This window comes from Paralichthys olivaceus, chromosome 20 (genome assembly GCF_024713975.1).
Source record: "Paralichthys olivaceus isolate ysfri-2021 chromosome 20, ASM2471397v2, whole genome shotgun sequence".
NCBI classification, from domain to species: domain Eukaryota; kingdom Metazoa; phylum Chordata; class Actinopteri; order Pleuronectiformes; family Paralichthyidae; genus Paralichthys; species Paralichthys olivaceus.
Window position 1 is genome coordinate 12731303 of NC_091112.1, and position 19773 is coordinate 12751075.

General features: G+C 40.4%; 1 protein-coding gene across 1 annotated transcript in view; it reads left to right on the top strand.

Moving 5' to 3' along the window:
• The window catches only part of col8a2 (collagen, type VIII, alpha 2), a 47027-nt gene extending 29956 nt beyond the window's left edge, over nucleotides 1-17071 (top strand). The window contains exons 2-3 of the mRNA XM_020090569.2: nucleotides 5744-5935; nucleotides 11787-17071. Of these exons, the coding sequence (XP_019946128.1) occupies nucleotides 5773-5935; nucleotides 11787-13690 (2067 nt within the window). The 5' untranslated portion in view covers nucleotides 5744-5772 and the 3' untranslated portion in view covers nucleotides 13691-17071. The remainder of the gene's footprint in view (nucleotides 1-5743; nucleotides 5936-11786) is intronic.
• The last annotated feature ends 2702 nt before the right edge of the window (nucleotides 17072-19773 follow it).

Below are 19773 nucleotides of genomic sequence, written 5' to 3' on the forward strand. Positions count from 1 at the left end.
AAACCAGGAAAACTTCTTGCTGTAGGACAGTGCTAACAACTTTACCACTGTGCCGCCCTTATATTATACCTAACTAAATATATTTGCTTCGTGGACTACTTGGGCTTTGGGAACTTGCGAAGAGCATTTGCATAATTTTCTTAAAGAAATTATTTATCATGTAATCAAGCAAAAGATTGATTAATGAGTGCTGCAGTCCTAGTTGTTGCATTGAGATTTGCCTTCATTGGCACTAAATGGCTTCACTATGAACAGCCCCAAACCAAAGTGTATAAATGGGGGTGTGACTAAGATGGAAATTCTTATGTTTCTGTATATGGGGGGATTGTACATACTGTAATTATATGTGACTAGATGTGGTCACGTAAGTAAACAGTAGACATCACGTCTTGACTTGAATAATAATAATTTACAGTCTTTATAATGACTCTAATTTACATGATGATTCATTGGAAACACTTATAAGAGAACATAGGTGCTTTTATTGTGGCGGGGGAGAGCAGGACAAGTTTTTCCTGAGAAGCAACGAAACAAAATCTTTACTGCACTTTCCACTGCGTGGCAACTGACATGACACATGCTGATGTCTCACCATATGCATGAGGTTTGTGTGTTATACACATGCACAGACATGTAAAGGGTTAGGGTTAGGGTTGGTAAAACAGTGTGCATTCAAAGCCCCAAAAAAACCTATGAGCACAGTTTAAGTATTATGTGGTGGTGAGCTGACGCCTGAAAAAAGTGTGACGGGCCAGGTGCCTCTCAGGCTGAAGGAGAGATTCACTCATTGAAAAGAAGGTAATTCTCTAAACAAAGCCCCACACGCACACTTAAAACCGTCTGTTTACATGTTGGGTAACTACTGCGCTCACTTTCTCCCCTTGCTGTCGTCCCCTCACTCTCTGGTGTACTCACCGGTCAATGAAGCTCTGTGCTGCTCTGGAGTGATATATCTGGAGTGAGTCATATTTGGGCCTGTTTGTGTATGTTTCATGCGTTCGCCTGATGTCTGCAGGTGCACGTCTTTCACTACAAATCTGTGAAATCTGCTAATACTCTTACGTCTAGACTACAGATTGAATAATAAACCACATATGTATAAATTAAATTTATTTTTGAAGCGTGCTTTTTCTCCCCCTCCAGTGCTGGGAACTCGTTGTTGTGAAAGGGACGTTTCCAACATTCGCTTGTTGAATTTGAAAGGACAGAGTTTTGGTAAAAGGAGAATGGTTGTGGGTGAATACCAGCGGACCGCAGGCGGTTGCAGTAAGCAAAGGCTATGGTCGTGGTTGTGGTTAAAGTTTGTCACAGCTGTATGAGTCAGCGAAAATGTGCGGTCGGGGTTTTAATTGTGACCTGCAGCTACCACCAAACCTACATAACCATGGACTGTGGTTGTTGTTCAACTATTTGCTGTTATCACAAAAAGCTGGTATTTTGTGGTTCATTATGCTCAGGTGACGATTCCTCCGCTCAAGACAACCGTCTCCTCTTCCCTTCATCACACTGAAACCTCACACTGAGTCTACGCTCTGTGGCACGTGGTTTAGGAAATGCTTGGCAATCTGAATTCACACATGTGCCGCTTTAGGGAAATTAAGGCACCTTCAACCTCACCTCCCCAACGCTGTTGATTTCATTAGCGGGCAGACATAGCTGTTGGGGAAGTGTGCTCTTGGCTCGGGCTCAGCTGCGGTGTCTATGTCTCTTCTGCCTGTCTGAGAAGGCCACTTGAGATGCTGCTGAGTGTGGCTTTGGAGACTGTTGAGTCTGCTCTGACCGCCCGCGGCCTTTGCAGATTAGCGTTTTGGGCTCTGCTAAAATGGCGTCCAACAACATGTTCAAGAGAAGTGACGACTGCAAGTTTCAAGTTCGGTTTTGTGTTGGTGAATCAGATTACCGGGTGGTTTGGAGACAGATCTATAAGGCGGACTGTGTGTGGGAAAGTGGGATGTCTGTCTATGTTCTTCATCTGCACTTGCCAACATGTGTCTTTGTGTTTGTTATGGGCAAGGATGGATTACTGAAAAGGCCCACCAGGCACAGGCCTAGACGACCAAGGACTGAGGAGGCCCTTTTTATACTATGCAACCAATAACAATACAAAATACATTTACATTAGAGTAAGCAAAGAAATTAAAATCAGGACAAATAAGATTTGCTTTTCAAGCTTTCTTGGATGTTTCCTATGATATTTGTAGTCATTTGTATACTATGTGTACAGAGGAGTGTCAGTGTGAATCTGCTGTGGCAACAAGCTTTGCCTCTTTTAATTCCAAGTGCAAACAAGATACTGAGGTTCAGGTATATTTTTGAACATGTCATCATTAGACATTACACACATCAATTCTGATTATGGTTGGACTGCGAAATGTCACTGAATGGGATGTAAAACAATTATAAAGAAATGCAAAATTCATAGACATGATAACTTCAAACAGGAAAATTATATGTTGCAATTTTTTGGCTATTTATTAGTATTTTCATAGTATTTGAGTGTCGAACAAGAGTCTCTGCAGTATAATGATTGTAGAGTCAAGCCTTGGTATCGAGGTGGTGGTTTCCCATCCCTTTGCTCGATCAATAGTTACTCTCAGCTGTCAATCATCATGTTTACCTGTTTTTACAGCATCAAATAACCAAAGTTATCAGAAACATGAACACTTGGACATACATTAGTGTGAGGTGTATTCTGACCATATCCCATCTCCTAACATGGAGGAGTCAGGGGTTATGACCTATACTGCTGCCAGCCACCAGGGGCTGATGAAGACACTTTTAGGGAGCTGCCATATCATCCAATTCTCTTTAGTTTGTGCTAGTAATGGGTTGGGGGGCCATCTCATGCTATGGATGTCTGCATCAGACATAGTGTTCAGTAACCTGACAGCTGTCTGGAACTAGAAACAGCAAAGTCCTGACTTTAAGAATGTAATGGTGGAGCTGGCGGTGGCCTTTTACACCCTCTGTTCAGACTCCTTATTAATGCTGCTTTTCTGTTCTGCCATTTCTTTCTTTGTGAATGTTTTGGGATCTGTTGCTGTAGTGTGTCTGTGTGGTGATTTCATTTCTCAGTAAAAAATCTGTTTCATATAAAGTGTCACTCGACGTGCCAGACGAGGATTTTTCGCAGCAACTTTGAATGCCGCTCACGTTTAATGACTGAGGGAGTCTTTGATTCGCCATTAGCTCCTCTCCTTTCAGACTCGGGCTTATTTGTTCTGGTTTGTTTTGAACGGCTGGATCTTTTGTGAAAAAGGGAAAAGAACGTTAACGAGACTTTTACCAGAGGTATAATGTGTTCCCCTGCATACCAAGAGTGCGTGTTTTGTTTCATGTAGTGTTCTTGTGTGTGCGTTGTGCAAGTCTGGGTCCAGCAGTGGTGTCCAGCCAGAGAGGATTGCTTGAGATTTTTTTTTTTTGTCTCACAACGTCTGCAGAGCTTTTCAACAAAAATATTTGATAAACAGATTGTGGAGGTCTACGAACCGCCCATCTGGGTCTGAGCCCGGCTCATGCAAAGCTTCTGTGTCTTAATATGCATCGCTATGGTTCTTTGGGAGACTTTGACGCCTGCAGAATGGTGGGCATCTCCAGCTGCCTGTTAAATTACATCTGCACCCAAACCACAGACCCCCATACCAGACGAGCCTCCCTGCCAGCCAGCCGGCAAGTCGGCCAATGACCAAACACTACCCTCCTGCTCTCTCTTTTTCTTTCGCCTGTTTATTTCTCTTAACATCTTCGCTTTCTCGTTTTTTCGTAGATTAAGCCTCAGTGGGAAAATCCTGATATTTGATTCACGGCGGCAAAGACAACACAGCAACATAAACAGGCATAAACAGACACCGCAGACACACACACTTATGAGTAATTACAAATAAAATAACTCAGAAAGCTAAAAAGAAACACTTTGGTAAATGGCTGTAAAACAAGAATCTGACTGCTTAGCTATGCGGTTGCTGAGCAGTCACACACGGCAGGGAGAGCAGAGCTGTAAAACAGACCTGAGCTCAGCACACATGGTGGCAATGAACACACCTTTTCCTGAGTACTTTAGATTGGATTTCTGCTATGGGCTCCCAGATTACACTCAATCCCTGCTTCCAATTAACTGTGCAGGGTAATTTCATGTCATTTTCAAATTAGGAAAGATGTCAGATCGTTGGCAAATTAGAAAAATGTCAACTGGTGCTTGTTTAACTCCCATGCTTCTGAATAACCTCTGTGAGAGAGCTCTCCTTAACATAATGCAAACCTCAACAGAGGCTTTCTCTAAACCTGACCCCCCCAACCCTACCTCATACAAACACACCAAAAAAAGATGAATATTATATAAAACAGGAGAGATTAAGAATAGTTTAGTGTTTTATGTGATCAGATCTGCAAACATCAACAAGTTACGGTCTTGATATGGTTGAATAAAATACTGTTTAAGTAGTGAGAGACAAGGACCCAAAATAATTTACCTTATTCTGAGTAAGACATTTATTTAAATTCCCATTGAAATGTTTTATGTGAACCATGAATAAACGTTTGATACATTACTTCATCCGTGAACATGATTTACAACATCAGCAATGGCAGCAAAGACAACATCTCCCATGATCCCACACTGTTTCACAACGTCATCAAACTCTGTCTTTTGTTATTGTTTTGGCTGAGAGACCCCTAATAGCCAAAGTGACATCTTATATGTTTAATTCTGCTTTATTCTAATATAAAATCATTTAAAGGTAACAGTAAAGAATTGAAAATGCCGGAGTGATGAAGTTTATCTCTTGTGTTTTATCCATCCCACTTATTTCTGTGACTTTCTTTCGTCCTGTTCGGCAGGTTAATCGAGAGAAACTTGCAGTGAACAGTTTCCATGCGTCACATACAGTTACTGTGGCATTTTTGGCTTCAACTCCTGACAGGTCATCAGTCTAGAGAGAGCTTACCCTAACCCTAACGCTTCACACATCATTTCACCAGTTAAAGCCTGTTCTGGAAAACGTACAGTGCCCCACTTATGGTCGACAAACACACTAACCATCCTCTGATGGCTTCCTGTTCGCACCTGACCACGCTCGTGAAAATATTTGGTGGAGGACTATGTGGTCACTTCTTCCTGGGGTAAATTAAAGTCAACACATCAGCCTGTCACGGCTTCTTAGGGCCACCTAGACCAAACAACTGCCCCAGCCAAGTACTTACCACATCCTGCTCCATACCTGTGTGGCGGCAGGGATGTAAAGTGTTCTTACATGTCATAGTTGTGTGTTTTTGCATCTTTTTACACATATAAAACTTTAGGCATCACTTCAACTTATCACACAACTTATACTTCATCAGAGCTGGAGGCTGTGTCTGCATTCCCTTTATAGTTGGACATATATATCAAGCATGTTCTATGCTTTTGAGCAAGAAAAATGTTTTCTTTGCTTTCCTCGGTTTGCTTTGGCTGAGTGTGTGTGGCTGGCTGACACAGACACACTCTTTTTGCAGAGGATGTAGAGAGAATGTAAGAAAAGAATGAGAAGTAGATAAGTTCAATGATTTCGGCTGTTGAAACTAAAACACATGTTTCCAGAGTTTTTACACAAATGTGTGATATTGCATGGTGTTATTTTAAACTGTTATCTTGATTGCTCTGTAACTCATTATCACAGAGAATGAAATCTGAAATCTACAAATGCATTGCTATTTCTGTGTGAAAAATTCAGGTAAAGACAATGTCCTTTTCTTCTGTTTCCTGCAGTTATTTGTGTTTGACTCCTGAAGCCTGGGATGCTGGTGACAATGCTGTTGGCTCCTGTTTGTGTGCTACTGATGCTGGGGGGGCGTGCTCTTGCTGGAGGCTATCCCCCCATACAACACATGAAGTACATGCAGCCCATGATGAAAGGACCCATTGGACCCCCGTTTCGAGAGGGCAAGGGGCATTATGTTGGTAAGTCCTCCCTGTGGGTGTGAAGTATCTGTGTATCTCTTTTACTTTGAGGGTCTTACTCATCAACTCTGCAGGTCACTAGGTCCACTTAATTCCATTATATTTTGATCAAGGGGAACCTGGTGCTTTTAAGAACCAGTTGAGTTCTTCTTCACAGATTACAGATCTGATTTATTTTTTAAATATTCGTCACACTGCTTCAGTCAGTCTTATTGGTCTTGTTGATCATGATCCTGCCCTCAGCCCTTGACGTAAGAGGCTCTTTCTTCCAGACAAGCAAAATGTTGGAACAGAACCTAACCTGTCTTTCTGGCCAAGAACCAGTCTTTTGGCTGTTGAAACACAAAGAACTGGTTCAAGATTATTCTCTGGCCCTTGAACTGCCTTGGTGGAAACTTCATAACAGTCCACTGGGTCAGTGGAAGCACTAATACTTTACATTGATTCTGTGAGATACAACCCTGTGTCTGTGTCTCTCTAATATCATCTCAATTATTGTTTCTGCAAACGGCATATTTCCATGCAGCATCCTGTTGGCAGCAGCCTGAGATCTTTTTCCAGCTATTTGCACCAAAGTGAGCATGATAATTATCATATGATAATGATCAGTCTGCACAAAGTCTACAAACCTATACAATAAACAGGATAAATATTGACAGGAAAAGTACCTTCTTCGAACAAAAGAGGTCTCCATCAGCACAGTTTAATGTGTAACTGATAGAGTCCACCCCATGAGCAGGACAGACTTGTGCACTAAAGCCACAGGTTTAGATTAGAGTTTCTTGTCAGGCAGTTGAAGGGCTCACAAACAGTGTGACTCGTTCCTGTGTGGGTCCAGTAGCTTTAGACGGGTCCTAATGGAGGCCTGAGTGCCCACTGGGCCAGTTGTTCCTCCTGCCATCTGGATGGTGTTAATCCACTGTTTAACACATGCTCCTCAGCTGCAAGAAGAGAAGAGGGTGTGAAGGAAATAAAAATAGATTCAATAAAAGTCAGGGAAGGCAACTGGGAGAAAAGCAGTGTGGCAATAATCATCCCTAAAAAATGTGCATTTTGTCATTGCCATCATTATCAAGTTTGACTCAAGCTGTGAATGTGATTCCTGGATCGTATGAAATGTGCTTTTCGTTATCGAAGGCCCCTTCTTCAAAGCGAAATGCAAAGCAAATGATTATTTCAGCCTAATAAAACGATGTTTGATGGTGGATTGAGATCAAGTTCACTGTTGAAATTTAAGATTTAGATATCCCACTGAAACATCAAAGATCTGCTAAAATAATTTCCACCCTGTTAAATTGTAGTGTGGAGAGCAAAGAGGAACAAGATTTACTCTGGGCAGAGTGCAACTCAGACTTCATATGCTTGACATGAATGCACTGCTCTGCCACCCAGTGGTCATATGTGCACATTGCATCATATGACCAAGAACATTTTTGTTGGAGTACGTAGCATCCGTTACAAGCTGCCCCCAAGAAAACAACTGCATGAAAAAACATATTCAATATATGATTTCAGCTTGTTTTATTTAACTATATATTTTATAGTTTACAACTGTCATTAGATTGACTGTGTTAGGTGTAAGAATAATCTCCTGCGATGGTCTTTTATTCACTTTTACAGAAATTAGGGATTTTTCATGTTTTTACATAAAACAGATGGATGGAAATCATTGATGTGCTATCAGACAGATATACTAGACAAAATACTACCCAGGATATTGATGTTTAATGTTGTACATCCATGCAGATCCTCAGCCATCATAGTATCTCCAACTGCTGTACGAAAGCAAGAGTACTTAACTTGAGTTTTTTAAGATGTTTCACCTCCCATTTCCTTTACATGAGAGCTACAAGCAAGTCCAGTTGCATTCATATAGCACAGATTCCTAGTGTATTCATTGAATTTTAACAACTGTACCTGTTAAAGGTGCCATATTAACTAAACTTTACTTACTTACTCACTTAAGAAATGAAGAAGCCTTTATATTCTAAGCACCTTTCTTTGCACAGAGCTGCATAACAGGAAACAAGACTGAGCCTATAATGCTTATTGCACATTTGGACAAAAAAAAAGAAAAGCTTCTGTTGGATGTGGTGCAAAACTGCAGTTCGGCCAGAAGGTGTCACCCTCACTTATGTAGACAAACCACAAGTTTAGACACGCTATGTAAAACATGTATGTGGGAGTGAAACCTAAAATGAGGCGACCCCAAAATCTCATTATTGTATAAAACCTGCAGCAAATGAAAGAAAGGGTAAAAGTTAAAGCTGGAAGTCGATCTGTAATTTATATCATGGATACTGACGATGCACATGTTGGATATTCATTTTAATATCTGACACATTTCCGCTCTAAGGGTTTTGTTTATAATCTGTCTGATGGTTCAATTTTTTCTGCTTTTTTAAGCATTTTTGCAGATTCAAGCAATAAAGTTAGTGAATAAAATATAAGGAAACATAATAGCAAGAATGACCTCAACCCTTAAAGCGAGATTCAGTGTAGAGACACAGACAACCACTTATATTAAATGTGCTTTTGTTCTCTAGAACTTTCTATTATAATTTCCAGGATCAAATCAACTTGATGCTGTTCACACACATGACCTACAACATAACTATAAAGAAAGAAAGTACTATTATTGTATTCTGCTAAGGATCACTAACGCTTTTCTGCATCTTGAAAGGCTACAAGTCTCATCAACTGCCACTAGAGGGGAGTAGTGGCCTGTGGTTACCTTCAGGGATCTAGTGGGAATTTGAACTTTCCTTGCAAGCTTATTACAAGGAAATGGAAAGAGTAACTAATTTATTGCCGCTGAGGTGCCCTCCAAAAAGCATTTATATTAGGAGTAATATAATGTGATAAACTGTGACACGTTTATTTTGATATGGATAAAAGTTTAAGAGGAATTATTCACTCGACTGAAGGATTGAGCAGGCCTGGATTTCCGTCGGGGCTGTGTGAGCTGCCTTGAAGAGTCACATTCAGGCCCAGTGTTTCTGAGATGAGGCAGTGGAACAACAAGTCAGCAGAAACTGAATAGCTGAGGGTTGTTGTTGTGTTCTGCAGACCAGGCTAGTGTTTCTCTCTGGCTTTCCTGCTCTCTGCTCCACTTTGCTGGGAAAGAATAATGAGACCGTTTCTGAGTTTATGTTGCATCCTTCCTTAGTCCAGAGTTCTTTGTTTGTTACACAAACAAAAGCATGTGCATTTTACATACACACTCAAACCCAATAAGACCTCTCATGTCTGTCGGTAGGAAAACAGAAACATTATCTAATTATTAACGACCTGACCGTTGTATACTCTGCCTTCCGCCCAGTCTCTGCTGGGAAAGCTGTAACCTCATCCAATCCTTAACGAGCAGTTATTAAAAAGAATGAATACATTACCTGAATGCTCCCAAAAGATATAAAAATGAATCCAGAAGTTTCAATTTCTAGTTTTTCTTTTGAAAGGCGTGAAATTCAAGTTTTCATTTTCCTATTATTGATATTATGGTGTCAGATATCACCTTTATGTATCTACTTAATTCATGGAGTTCCATATTTTTTTTCACAGATTCCTTTTTTCCCACATTGCAGATTTTCCTTCACAATGCAGATTTACTCAGACACCCTCGAGTTGACGTTTATAGATTTCAAAATAAATTTGTATACTAAATCTGAATCCTTTAATATTGATTATCTGCTGATACAGATTTTAGATGTAATACTGATTGAACAGCTAATGTATCTGATGTACTTAATTTACACAGCAATAGATTACTTAATCTTTGAATGACTTATTTGATCCAAATGCTGAAAAAATATAGTTAGGCTAAATGTATTATATATAACTACGATGGTCTCCTGTAGTGCCTGTGACAGCATCACTACAAAGACGACATCCAACTCTAAACTTTGTTCAAACTTCAGAAACTTTTGGTTGTACAGTGGTTTTACAGGCTGGAGCTTCATCACCGACAAATGATCTTCAACAAGTACTGAAGGATGTTTTCTAAAACTACACATGTCTACATTAATAATGTAATCTTTAGGAGTTAATCAGAAACATTCAGCAATCAACCGCATGCAAAACATTTGTTGTATATAGCACATTTCATTTCAGGTGGAGGCACAATGTGCATAAGCTAACATGGAAGTATCCGTCACTACAGAACGAAAGTGAAAAAATTAACATTTAAAATATGTTAAAATAAATAAAATATCTGTTTGACCAATACAATTCATAGTATTAATGTAATAAATACAAGTATAAAAGGGATAAAAATAGAAATACAATAAAAATGATAAATTAAAACCAGCTAACCAGACAACTGTGAGGTGCAGACAAAAGTGTATCCGTTATGTTTTAAAGATGATGAAGCGCCTCAAACAGTTCTCCAGTTTTCATAGAGACTGAATAACCAGCCGGCTTGTTCCAGCTGACCTGAGGGATCAGCTGGTTCACAGCTCACAAGCAAGGCAGAGATACTGAGGTGTCACACTATGCAGGGAATTCAAAACAAGCATTGTCAAATCAATCTTCCTGAGTTCTACTCAAACTACAAGTTACAACACTTATTAGACAGAGACAGACTTATATGATCTCCTCTTACAGCAGTCTCTCACTTGTAATGTGTTGTTCTTGACACCAGGTGTCAGTAAAAGGCCATATGTCGTATGGCACTCAATGAAGAGGCTGCACCAGAAACACAAGTAAACCACATTGAACAGTAAAGAAAAAAAAAGTGCCTTCTAAAACTTGCTCACTTAACAACCATCCAATTACTGTCGACATTATATGATCACCAGTGCATCTGGCCAAGACTATGGAGCAATGTGACTGTAAACAGCATACAACTTCAGTGTGTGTGTGTGTGTATGTTTGTGTGATGCGTGGTTAAAAGACTCAAATAATAATTTTTGGTGAATTTCAGCCATTGTTTTTCATTTTGACCCCTTTAACAGCCTCATGCTAATGTCATTAGGTGGCCGTATCATGCAAACTGCTTCATTAGGAAAACTGCTTCATTAGGAGAAAGCCACGTTGCCCTCTGAGTAGAAAACAAGTGGTTTCCTGAATTTTCCTCGAATGGTGTAGAAGCTGTGTGATAGAGTTTTGTATTGTGTTCATATGAATTGCGTTTTTTTATTTTTTTGTAATCTCTCTGACCTACAGAATTTTAAATACCTTTTTTAGTGTTAGTGGTTTACAGTAGCACAATCAAAAATCAACTGCCAACTTCTGCTACACCATCTCCAGCCACAAGATGGCTGCAGCAGTAAACAAAAACAAACAAAACTGCATTTTACATCTTATTTTAATGAATATTTTGTATGTTTCTATGTTAATTTTGTCTATTTTCAGTCTATGTGATTCCTTTAAATCATCATCATTTGTATGAAATGTGCTATGCAAATACAATGGGAACATTTTGATTAATTTTCCAGTTTTATTCACTGAACAACATTGGCAACAGAATGGCATTTGGTAAAAATATTAACAATATCTAGTAATAAAAAAGTAAACAGTCAAATGGTAAATACAATTACTTTTACTCAGTCTGTTTTTTGCTAATGCTTCTTCCTGAGTAAAAATTGTCACGAAGTGAACAAATCTGTCACATGACAGATCACATTATTATAAGATTTATGATATGTGCACATTGGGTAGCAGACTTTTCATGACTGTAATTAAATAGACACTATTGTTATTGTTAAATCTACTCAGGATACCAGATTACCTTATTACTACCCAACCCTAAAATACATACACTACACACAAACAACTTCATTTTACTCTTATTTGTCTGTTTTCTTTTCGAAATATACTTTATTTTACCACATGTTCATCTTCTCTTTTTTAGATATGCCACCCATGATGGAAGTGAAGGGGGAACCAGGCCCTCAAGGAAAACCTGGACCAAGAGGCCCACCTGGGCCATCAGGACTTCCAGGAAAACCCGGACTGGGGAAGCCAGGCCTCAATGGCCAACCCGGCCCACAGGGGCCTCCTGGCTTTCCAGGAATTGGTAAGCCTGGTCTTCCAGGTCTTCCAGGAAAGATTGGGCCAATTGGAATGGCAGGGCTTACCGGTGAGGTTGGCCCTCGTGGCGAACCAGGTCCAAGAGGTCTTCCAGGTCAGCCTGGCCTTCCTGGTCCAGCTGGCCTCTCTTTGAATGGGAAACCTGGGCTTCCAGGCATCAGAGGCCCCTCTGGGGCACGGGGAGAACCAGGGATCAAAGGTATTTCTGGCCAACCTGGTGAGCGTGGGCTTAAGGGCGAGAATGGAAATGGTAAGACAGGGCCTCCAGGTATAAGGGGTCCTCCCGGGCTAAAAGGCAGTACAGGACCACCTGGTCTTCCAGGTGTGGGCAAACCAGGACTAAAAGGTTTGCCTGGACTGCCTGGTCTTAAAGGTGATCACGGATTCCCAGGGGATCGTGGGGAACCAGGAGAGGTTGGCACTCCAGGTTCACAAGGTCTTCCGGGGCCAGTCGGGGTAGGGAAGCCTGGGTTAGATGGACTGCCAGGAGCACCAGGTCCACTAGGGCCAAAAGGGGAGTCAGGAATCAGGGGTCCCCCTGGATTTCCTGGGACTCCCGGTTATGGAAAACCTGGTCTGAGTGGGATAAAAGGAGAAAAGGGTCATGGTGGCCTGCCTGGTCTCCCTGGAGACAAAGGAGAGCAAGGAATGGTGGGCCCGGTTGGGGAGCCAGGTCTTGATGGACAACCAGGGCAAGTAGGACTTCAAGGCCCAATGGGACTTCCAGGAAAATATGGAATGCCAGGACAGAAGGGAGAGCTGGGGCCCCAGGGCCCTCCTGGACTACCTGGCCTCAGAGGTGACCAAGGCTCCAGTGGACCCCCTGGGAAACCTGGCATCTCTGGGGAAAAAGGCATCCCTGGGCTGAATGGTCCAATTGGAAAACCTGGACCCAAGGGTGAAGCAGGGCATATTGGCCTACCTGGAAATCCAGGGTTGATGGGTGGTCCAGGGCCTAAAGGTGAGAATGGGTTTATTGGGACTCCAGGCCCCAGGGGCCAGTCAGGCATTCCTGGTCTTCAGGGGCCAATGGGTCCCATGGGGCCACAGGGTGCTCCTGGCACAAAGGGTGAACCTGGACTTCCAGGGCCTCAAGGACTGGGTAAGCTGGGAGAGAAGGGATCAATAGGTCCACAAGGTCCTCCAGGGAAACCAGGCCCTGCTGGGCTTAATGGTAACCTTGGCCCTCCTGGGCCTCCAGGGCCCCCTGGTCCTCCAGGAAATGGCCAAACAGTTGTTGCAGGGCCAACAGATTCACAGCTGGAAGGGGATGAAGTACCAGGGGACAGGAAGGGGTCAGTGTACAGTCCAGTTCCACTCTCTGCCTCTGTAGCACCAGCATTCACAGCCATCCTCACCACACCTTTTCCTCCCTCTGGCATGCCAATCAAATTTGACAGGACACTATACAATGGGCAAAATGCCTACAGCCCTGCTACTGGCATGTTCACTGCTCCTTTATCCGGCGTCTACTACTTTGCGTACCACATGCATGTAAAGGGAACTAGCCTGTGGGTGGCACTGTACAAGAACAATGTACCAGCCACTTACACATATGATGAATACAAGAAAGGCTACATGGACCAGGCGTCTGGTAGTGCTGTCCTCGAGCTGAAGGAGGGTGACCAGGTATGGGTCCAGATGCCCTCGGATCAGGCAAACGGCCTCTATTCTACCGAGTACATCCACTCCTCCTTTTCAGGATTCCTGCTCTGTCCTACATAACCTTGTCTTCTCCTTCAAATATGTTCCTGTATTGGCACCTCAGAGCAGCCCTAAACCTAAATTACCTGCAGCCATAATAGAAACACAAAACCCATACGATTCTCAAAATAATTGCCATCATCTTTAAATATCTCACCCTCAACAACATGAGCGAAAGAGAAAACAAACTTTGTGAATGAAATGGAAAGTTTAAAAAAAGCAGGGGATGGAATTTCATACTGTGTTCTTTGTTTCAGTGTCCTTCAAATGTGTGTTTTGGGTTGTATTTTATGTTGGTGTTTTTAGCTTATATTATTTTAATTATTATATTGTCATAATTTTATTGTTATTATTTGGTCCTCATCGTCATGGTTGTTGTTGTTGTTATTGAATTCAGACTATTAAGTGCCTTACTTTGTAATGTGCTAGTAACAGATCTTCCCATGTGACTGCACATCCTGCCCAAAAGCTCTGACATCATAAGAACGACATCACCAGACCCTGGAGGGGGAGGGGTGATTGGTTTCTCAGGCTGCAGTTACTTTCCCCATGTCCTCTTATTTAAACCGCAAATACTGATTTAAAGAGCAACAATACAACAAAGCTTTCTATGTTGTATTGTTGCAAACAATAGCAAAAAGAATGCATTTAGTACATTTTTCTTTTATCTGACCTATTTGGTAAAAAAAAGTATTAATGGGATTCAATCTTTGTTTTAGCGTGAGATATATATAGGTTGACATTTAGTTGGTATAGGCATCTGTTTGGTGCTGATTTCTTTGCATCTTTCTGATTTTAAATGATGGGTCTTTGTATTTTTTTTTTTACTAAACTGTCCAGAAATACAATCCAGGAAAAAAATGGCCTTACAATATTGGTATTATTTAATATAAATCACCCTTGTAAAAAGGACCATCACCATCATGCAAAGACATCTAACTGAGGACTACATGTATGTATACAGTCAGTGTTTACATGCCATAGAATAGATACTGAGAGCAACTGCAAATGGATTTTAAAGACTAAATTACAGATTGAACGATGGCCCGCTTCCTTGTATGGATCTGATTTCCCCATCACCATGTGGCAGGCATCATCTTCACATGCTCTATCCATGACGTCACTTTTCGATTGGTATACTACCTACTAATAAATCAGTGTAACATTAACATTCCAATTAAGTAATCTGTGCTGCCATACTATGAAAATCCCATTCTGACCATGTATTACATATCATGTGAAGATGCTGTAAACATATTACTGCTCATAAATAAGAAAGGAGGCAAAAGGATAATAAATAAAATAGATCCACTTCTTCCCCCGAGGTAAGTGGTCCGTGTGACTTGTTCCCGTGCAAATGAGAGCAGTTCTGAATCATTTGTAGTTCTGGTTGAAAAAGCTTTCTATTAATTCCCGAGCCATTGTGTCGGAAATGGACGGATTATTATTTAGCTTAATGGAACATCCGTGACTACGAGGACAGGATGTGTCAGAACTGAATAATGTCAAAGCATACAACTGGAAATGAGATTGGATATGCATTTACTGGATGAATAAGTAAAGGGACTTGAATGAGGCCCACAGGTTGTGAAACACAGGTTGTGTAACATTTAACAAATCCCTGCCAGATTTCTGGGAGAGGTGGTAGGCCAGAGGTGAGAGCTATGTATTCACTCATTTCTGTTGGATAAGTCGTTAATGATACACGCTGCATGTATGTGTGTGTGCGTATGTTAGATGTACCTTTCTGTCACCCTGTCAATGTATGTATGTGTGTGCTTGTGTATGTGTCGTGTTGTCACATTGGGCCCCTGGCATTCAGGTCCTGAACACATCGGCCAAGGTAATAATAAACTTGAACAAAGTGACAAAATGTTAGGAAGACCTCACAATCCTGTTAATGTTCCACAAGAAATCTGACTTTAAAATGGTGCTGCATCCTTTTGGGTGGTGGGGGGGGGGTTAAGGAAATTCCATGCTTTCTAATAGTGCCTTTGCAAAGTAAGGGAACAGGTGATGAATGTAAAGGATAGATGATGGGGACAGAAATAACCTGGAATTAAATTTACACAATGAGATAAGAAAATAACATACTGGTGAACACTGAATGGGCTATGTTGCTCCAATGGTGTGCAATAATTCTGTGTTTTACCAAGTCATGAACAAAAAAAAAAGATAGTAAGGGAAGTGTTGCGAGTTCTTTATTCAATATTGCCATTAAAGAAGAGATTTGGGCAACATTGCTGTGATCAAACGATGAAAAGCCAGTGCTTATATGATCATATCTGTACCTGTACATGCCTAAGCTCAGGCAGGATTGCGATCAAACTTGTGCCGCCCAATAACCCTATCATTACACTGAATTCTGACTACCTTACACCCTGATGGAGGGAATGTCAATGTGCGGAAGGATTGTGCCAAACTTAGCTTTGCAATCAAAATGAATGTCTACTGTTTGACTCATTACCAGTGGTTTCTCCAAATCATGCTGCATCACTACATGTAAACAGTTAAAGTTGCTCTAGGAAAGCAGTGCCAGGAGGAGGCCATATCAGTATTTGACATTTATGTAATGCAGACAATGCACTCGCTCACGCCCTTTTCCGTCTACTAACACGAACACACCTAAAACTGCTATGTGTCATTATTGTTACGTGGGTCTACAAGGAAGTCCGAGGCTCGTTATGTACTGTATGTTGCCTTTTTTTTGTCACCTTTTTTCTTTTCTTTTTTTTTTTTAACATATGACATGGTGATGTGAGTTACACATGGCTATTACTCGCTGTCCTTATGTTTTCATAGACAATGTCACTTGCTTGCAGAGTTTGCCCCGTGTGCAAATCATAGTGAAGTGTCAGTAAGATCAGTGTACCGTCTCAATCACAAAACTGCTTTTAAGTGTTTTTTTGTTTTGTTTTTCTTTATAAAAATGAACAAAAAATATGAGAAAAAAACCCCAGCCTCGCTTCGGTTCTTAAGGGATATTTGTTTGTCTTAGTTTCAAGTAACACAAACGGTCATTCCCATTTGCACATGAAATTAATGAAGATGTATTTATACATTTATGATAATTTAATAGGGATGCCAAAACCGACCACCGAAGCCTAGAACGTATAAAATGGTATGTAACGGCATTGATGAGTTAAGAGCATTTACTTTTTTCTAGTTAGCATTCTAGTGTTGTTTGTGAAGGATTATTTTGTGGACTTTTATTTTCTATTTTGTGTCATTTACAATGTATCAACGTATAGGATTTTTGTCATACAAGGCTATTGCGTGCACTCTATGCAATAGAATTTGGGTATAAAATGCACTCTTTTTGATTGAAAAATGTTTGTCTGCTTATACAAAATCTACAGTACTTGATTGTATTGATACCACATCAATAAAAACCTTCTTGTATGTTGGTGTCCGGCTCCTGTTTCTGTCCTTTACATCTATATGTTGGTAATATGAATTTAACATGAAGTGCACTGAGTCACTACCATACAGATTAGTGTTTTTTTCAGTGGCCACTAAAAGTTTGTTGTTTATTTTGCTTTTTATTGGCAGTCAAATTTTTTTATAAAAGTCAATTAGAAATGTTTTACTTCATGCCTGTATTTACAATCATATAACAACAAAAACAGTTGCATATTACTATTAATGGTCCAAAGCTCAACAACACAAAATACTAATAATAAGAAAACTGGGAGGAATAGCAGAAATCAATTATCAGTTATGCACCTATCTCTCATGTAAAATCTTGTCTTAAGAACTGGATAAAGTCAATCCACCTCGACCACATACTGAATTAGAATTTTAAATTTTATTTTGGTGTATTCTGAGGGAATATGTCAAACAATAATTTTTCCGGGTAAAGATATCTGTGTGGTACTTTTGGTGAAGATTTCTGTTGCAAGTGATAGGAAAAGACACTAGAGGGAGATATTTAATTATAGGATACACTGTGTCAGGCCTCTGATATATCTGATCTGCTGTTGAGCTCAGATAAGCTTTTGCTAATCAGTTCAGATCACTTTGAGACGGACACGTGGGATATCAAATCTTTGCAAATAACATCACATGGGTTCATCTTATACATGGACTCTTCATGGCACTGTCTCCTCAAGATGGCAGAAACACTGACATTTTGATCCATGCTGACGTAACCTCGTCACATAATGTATGCACATTTGTGAGCTGCACATTCACTCTGCTAATCTCCTGCTCCTGCCACATCCCAAAGGTGTTCTGCTGGATTCAGATCTGACGAGTGAGGAAGCCGCTGAACTCCCATATTCATGAAAACGGTTTGAGACAATGTTTGCTTTGTGACATGGTACATTACGTATCCATCAGAAATTGTGTAAGGTAGATAAACGACTGGCGCAGCCTCTCTGTCATCTCATCTTTCTTTCACTGACCTCTCTTGTCAACAGGGTTTTTCACACCATTGTATGAAAACTCTAAAGACGAGTATGTGTGAAAACCTCAGTTCAACAGTTTCAGAAACCAGCCTGTCTGCTCTCAACACTTATGCCTCAATTAAAATTTGTGTTCATGTGGACAGTAACTGATATAAACCCGATTGAGACAACAGTTTGAATAAGATCCTGCCATGTAAACAGCATTATCTCATGACCTGAACCTGAAAGAGGTCATACCTAGAATAAGCAAAGCTCAAATTAAATAGCATTCTGACCTTAGTCACATTATGTGGACATGTATATATCTTATTTGCATTACAACATCCTGCTGGAGGTTAACAGCATTTTGTGACATAATCAGACAATTTTCTGTAACATGTAAATGTGAATTTGAATGGAATATTCTATTAGCAACTATGTAAACATAATCAGAATAATATTTTATTCAGAATAGGACCAATAGCTAGAATGTGTAAACATTAAAAAAAAGATGAGTCAAGGCAAAGAGACGAGTCAGGGCACATTACTTCAGAGAGAAACCTTTGGAACAGGGTAAAATGTTTGTTTGTTTTTATTGTGCTTGCTATGTTCTGTTCCATTTGACGGGATTGTCTTGTTTTAGATTAGGTGCGCTGAATCTGATGAGGTTTTACTGTGATAGTGGTATCCATCTGTAATAGTTTGTAGTCCAAACAAACACACACACACACATTGAAATATCTTAAATAAATTAACTTTTAATAAACAGTAGACCCACCATGGTGTTGTTGTCTCTATATAGATTCTGTATCTATTCATCTAACAGAGCTACTCGACATGTGATTTGACAGAGACACTGTATTAAAATATGTATGTTACAAAACAAGCCACGAGGGCAGGGATAATATTGTGCGCTTATTTTCTGGAACTGTCGTCACCATGGTGAGCTGTCATCACGCACCCGGATTCTTCTTACGTAGTATTGACGCCAGAGCCTCCGTGCTGCGTTCACTGATCTCCGGAAACTCGACTTCTTTGCCTTCACGGTGCTTGAGGATGTGAGTTGACTCGCATACATCTGCTTTTGTAGCAGAGTGAAATAACAGATGCTGTTTAGTTATGTTGTTATAATTAATAAACGGAGTTGTTGTACAACATGGGAGCAAAGGGAGTGACAAAAGCATTGAACAAATGCGTAGGAAATGTGTTTTAGGATTATTAAAATCTGTCTTTCTGATTACATTTTTGATTGCACAACTCTTCTCTCATATACAGTGCATATGGCTCAAACGTTTCAAACGGCCTCACACACATGTTGACAGCACTGTAGTGAACCCTGTACCTCGCTGTGTGCATTTTTACAAATTCAGTGTAATAAGACAGTGGTGTGTACACAACAACTCATGTTGAAGATGTTCATCAACAAGACACACAACATTTTTACAGATGAAAAAAAATCCCTGTTAAAAAACTTTGCCAAAACTACAAATTTTGACAATTAAAAAAAACCTTAAAAATGAAAGAAATTCAAGTTAAATCCCAGATCAGGACAGTAGTCTAAATAAGAGACCTCAACTCGTGTTGATGACATTGTGTATTGCCTAGTTAGCAGCTAGTCTGTTAAATTGTGCAGATCTACACATTTCATGAACAAAAAAACTGTACATTTTCACAATTACAAATCTTACAAGGGAAGATGTCCCCCCCCCCTCGCAG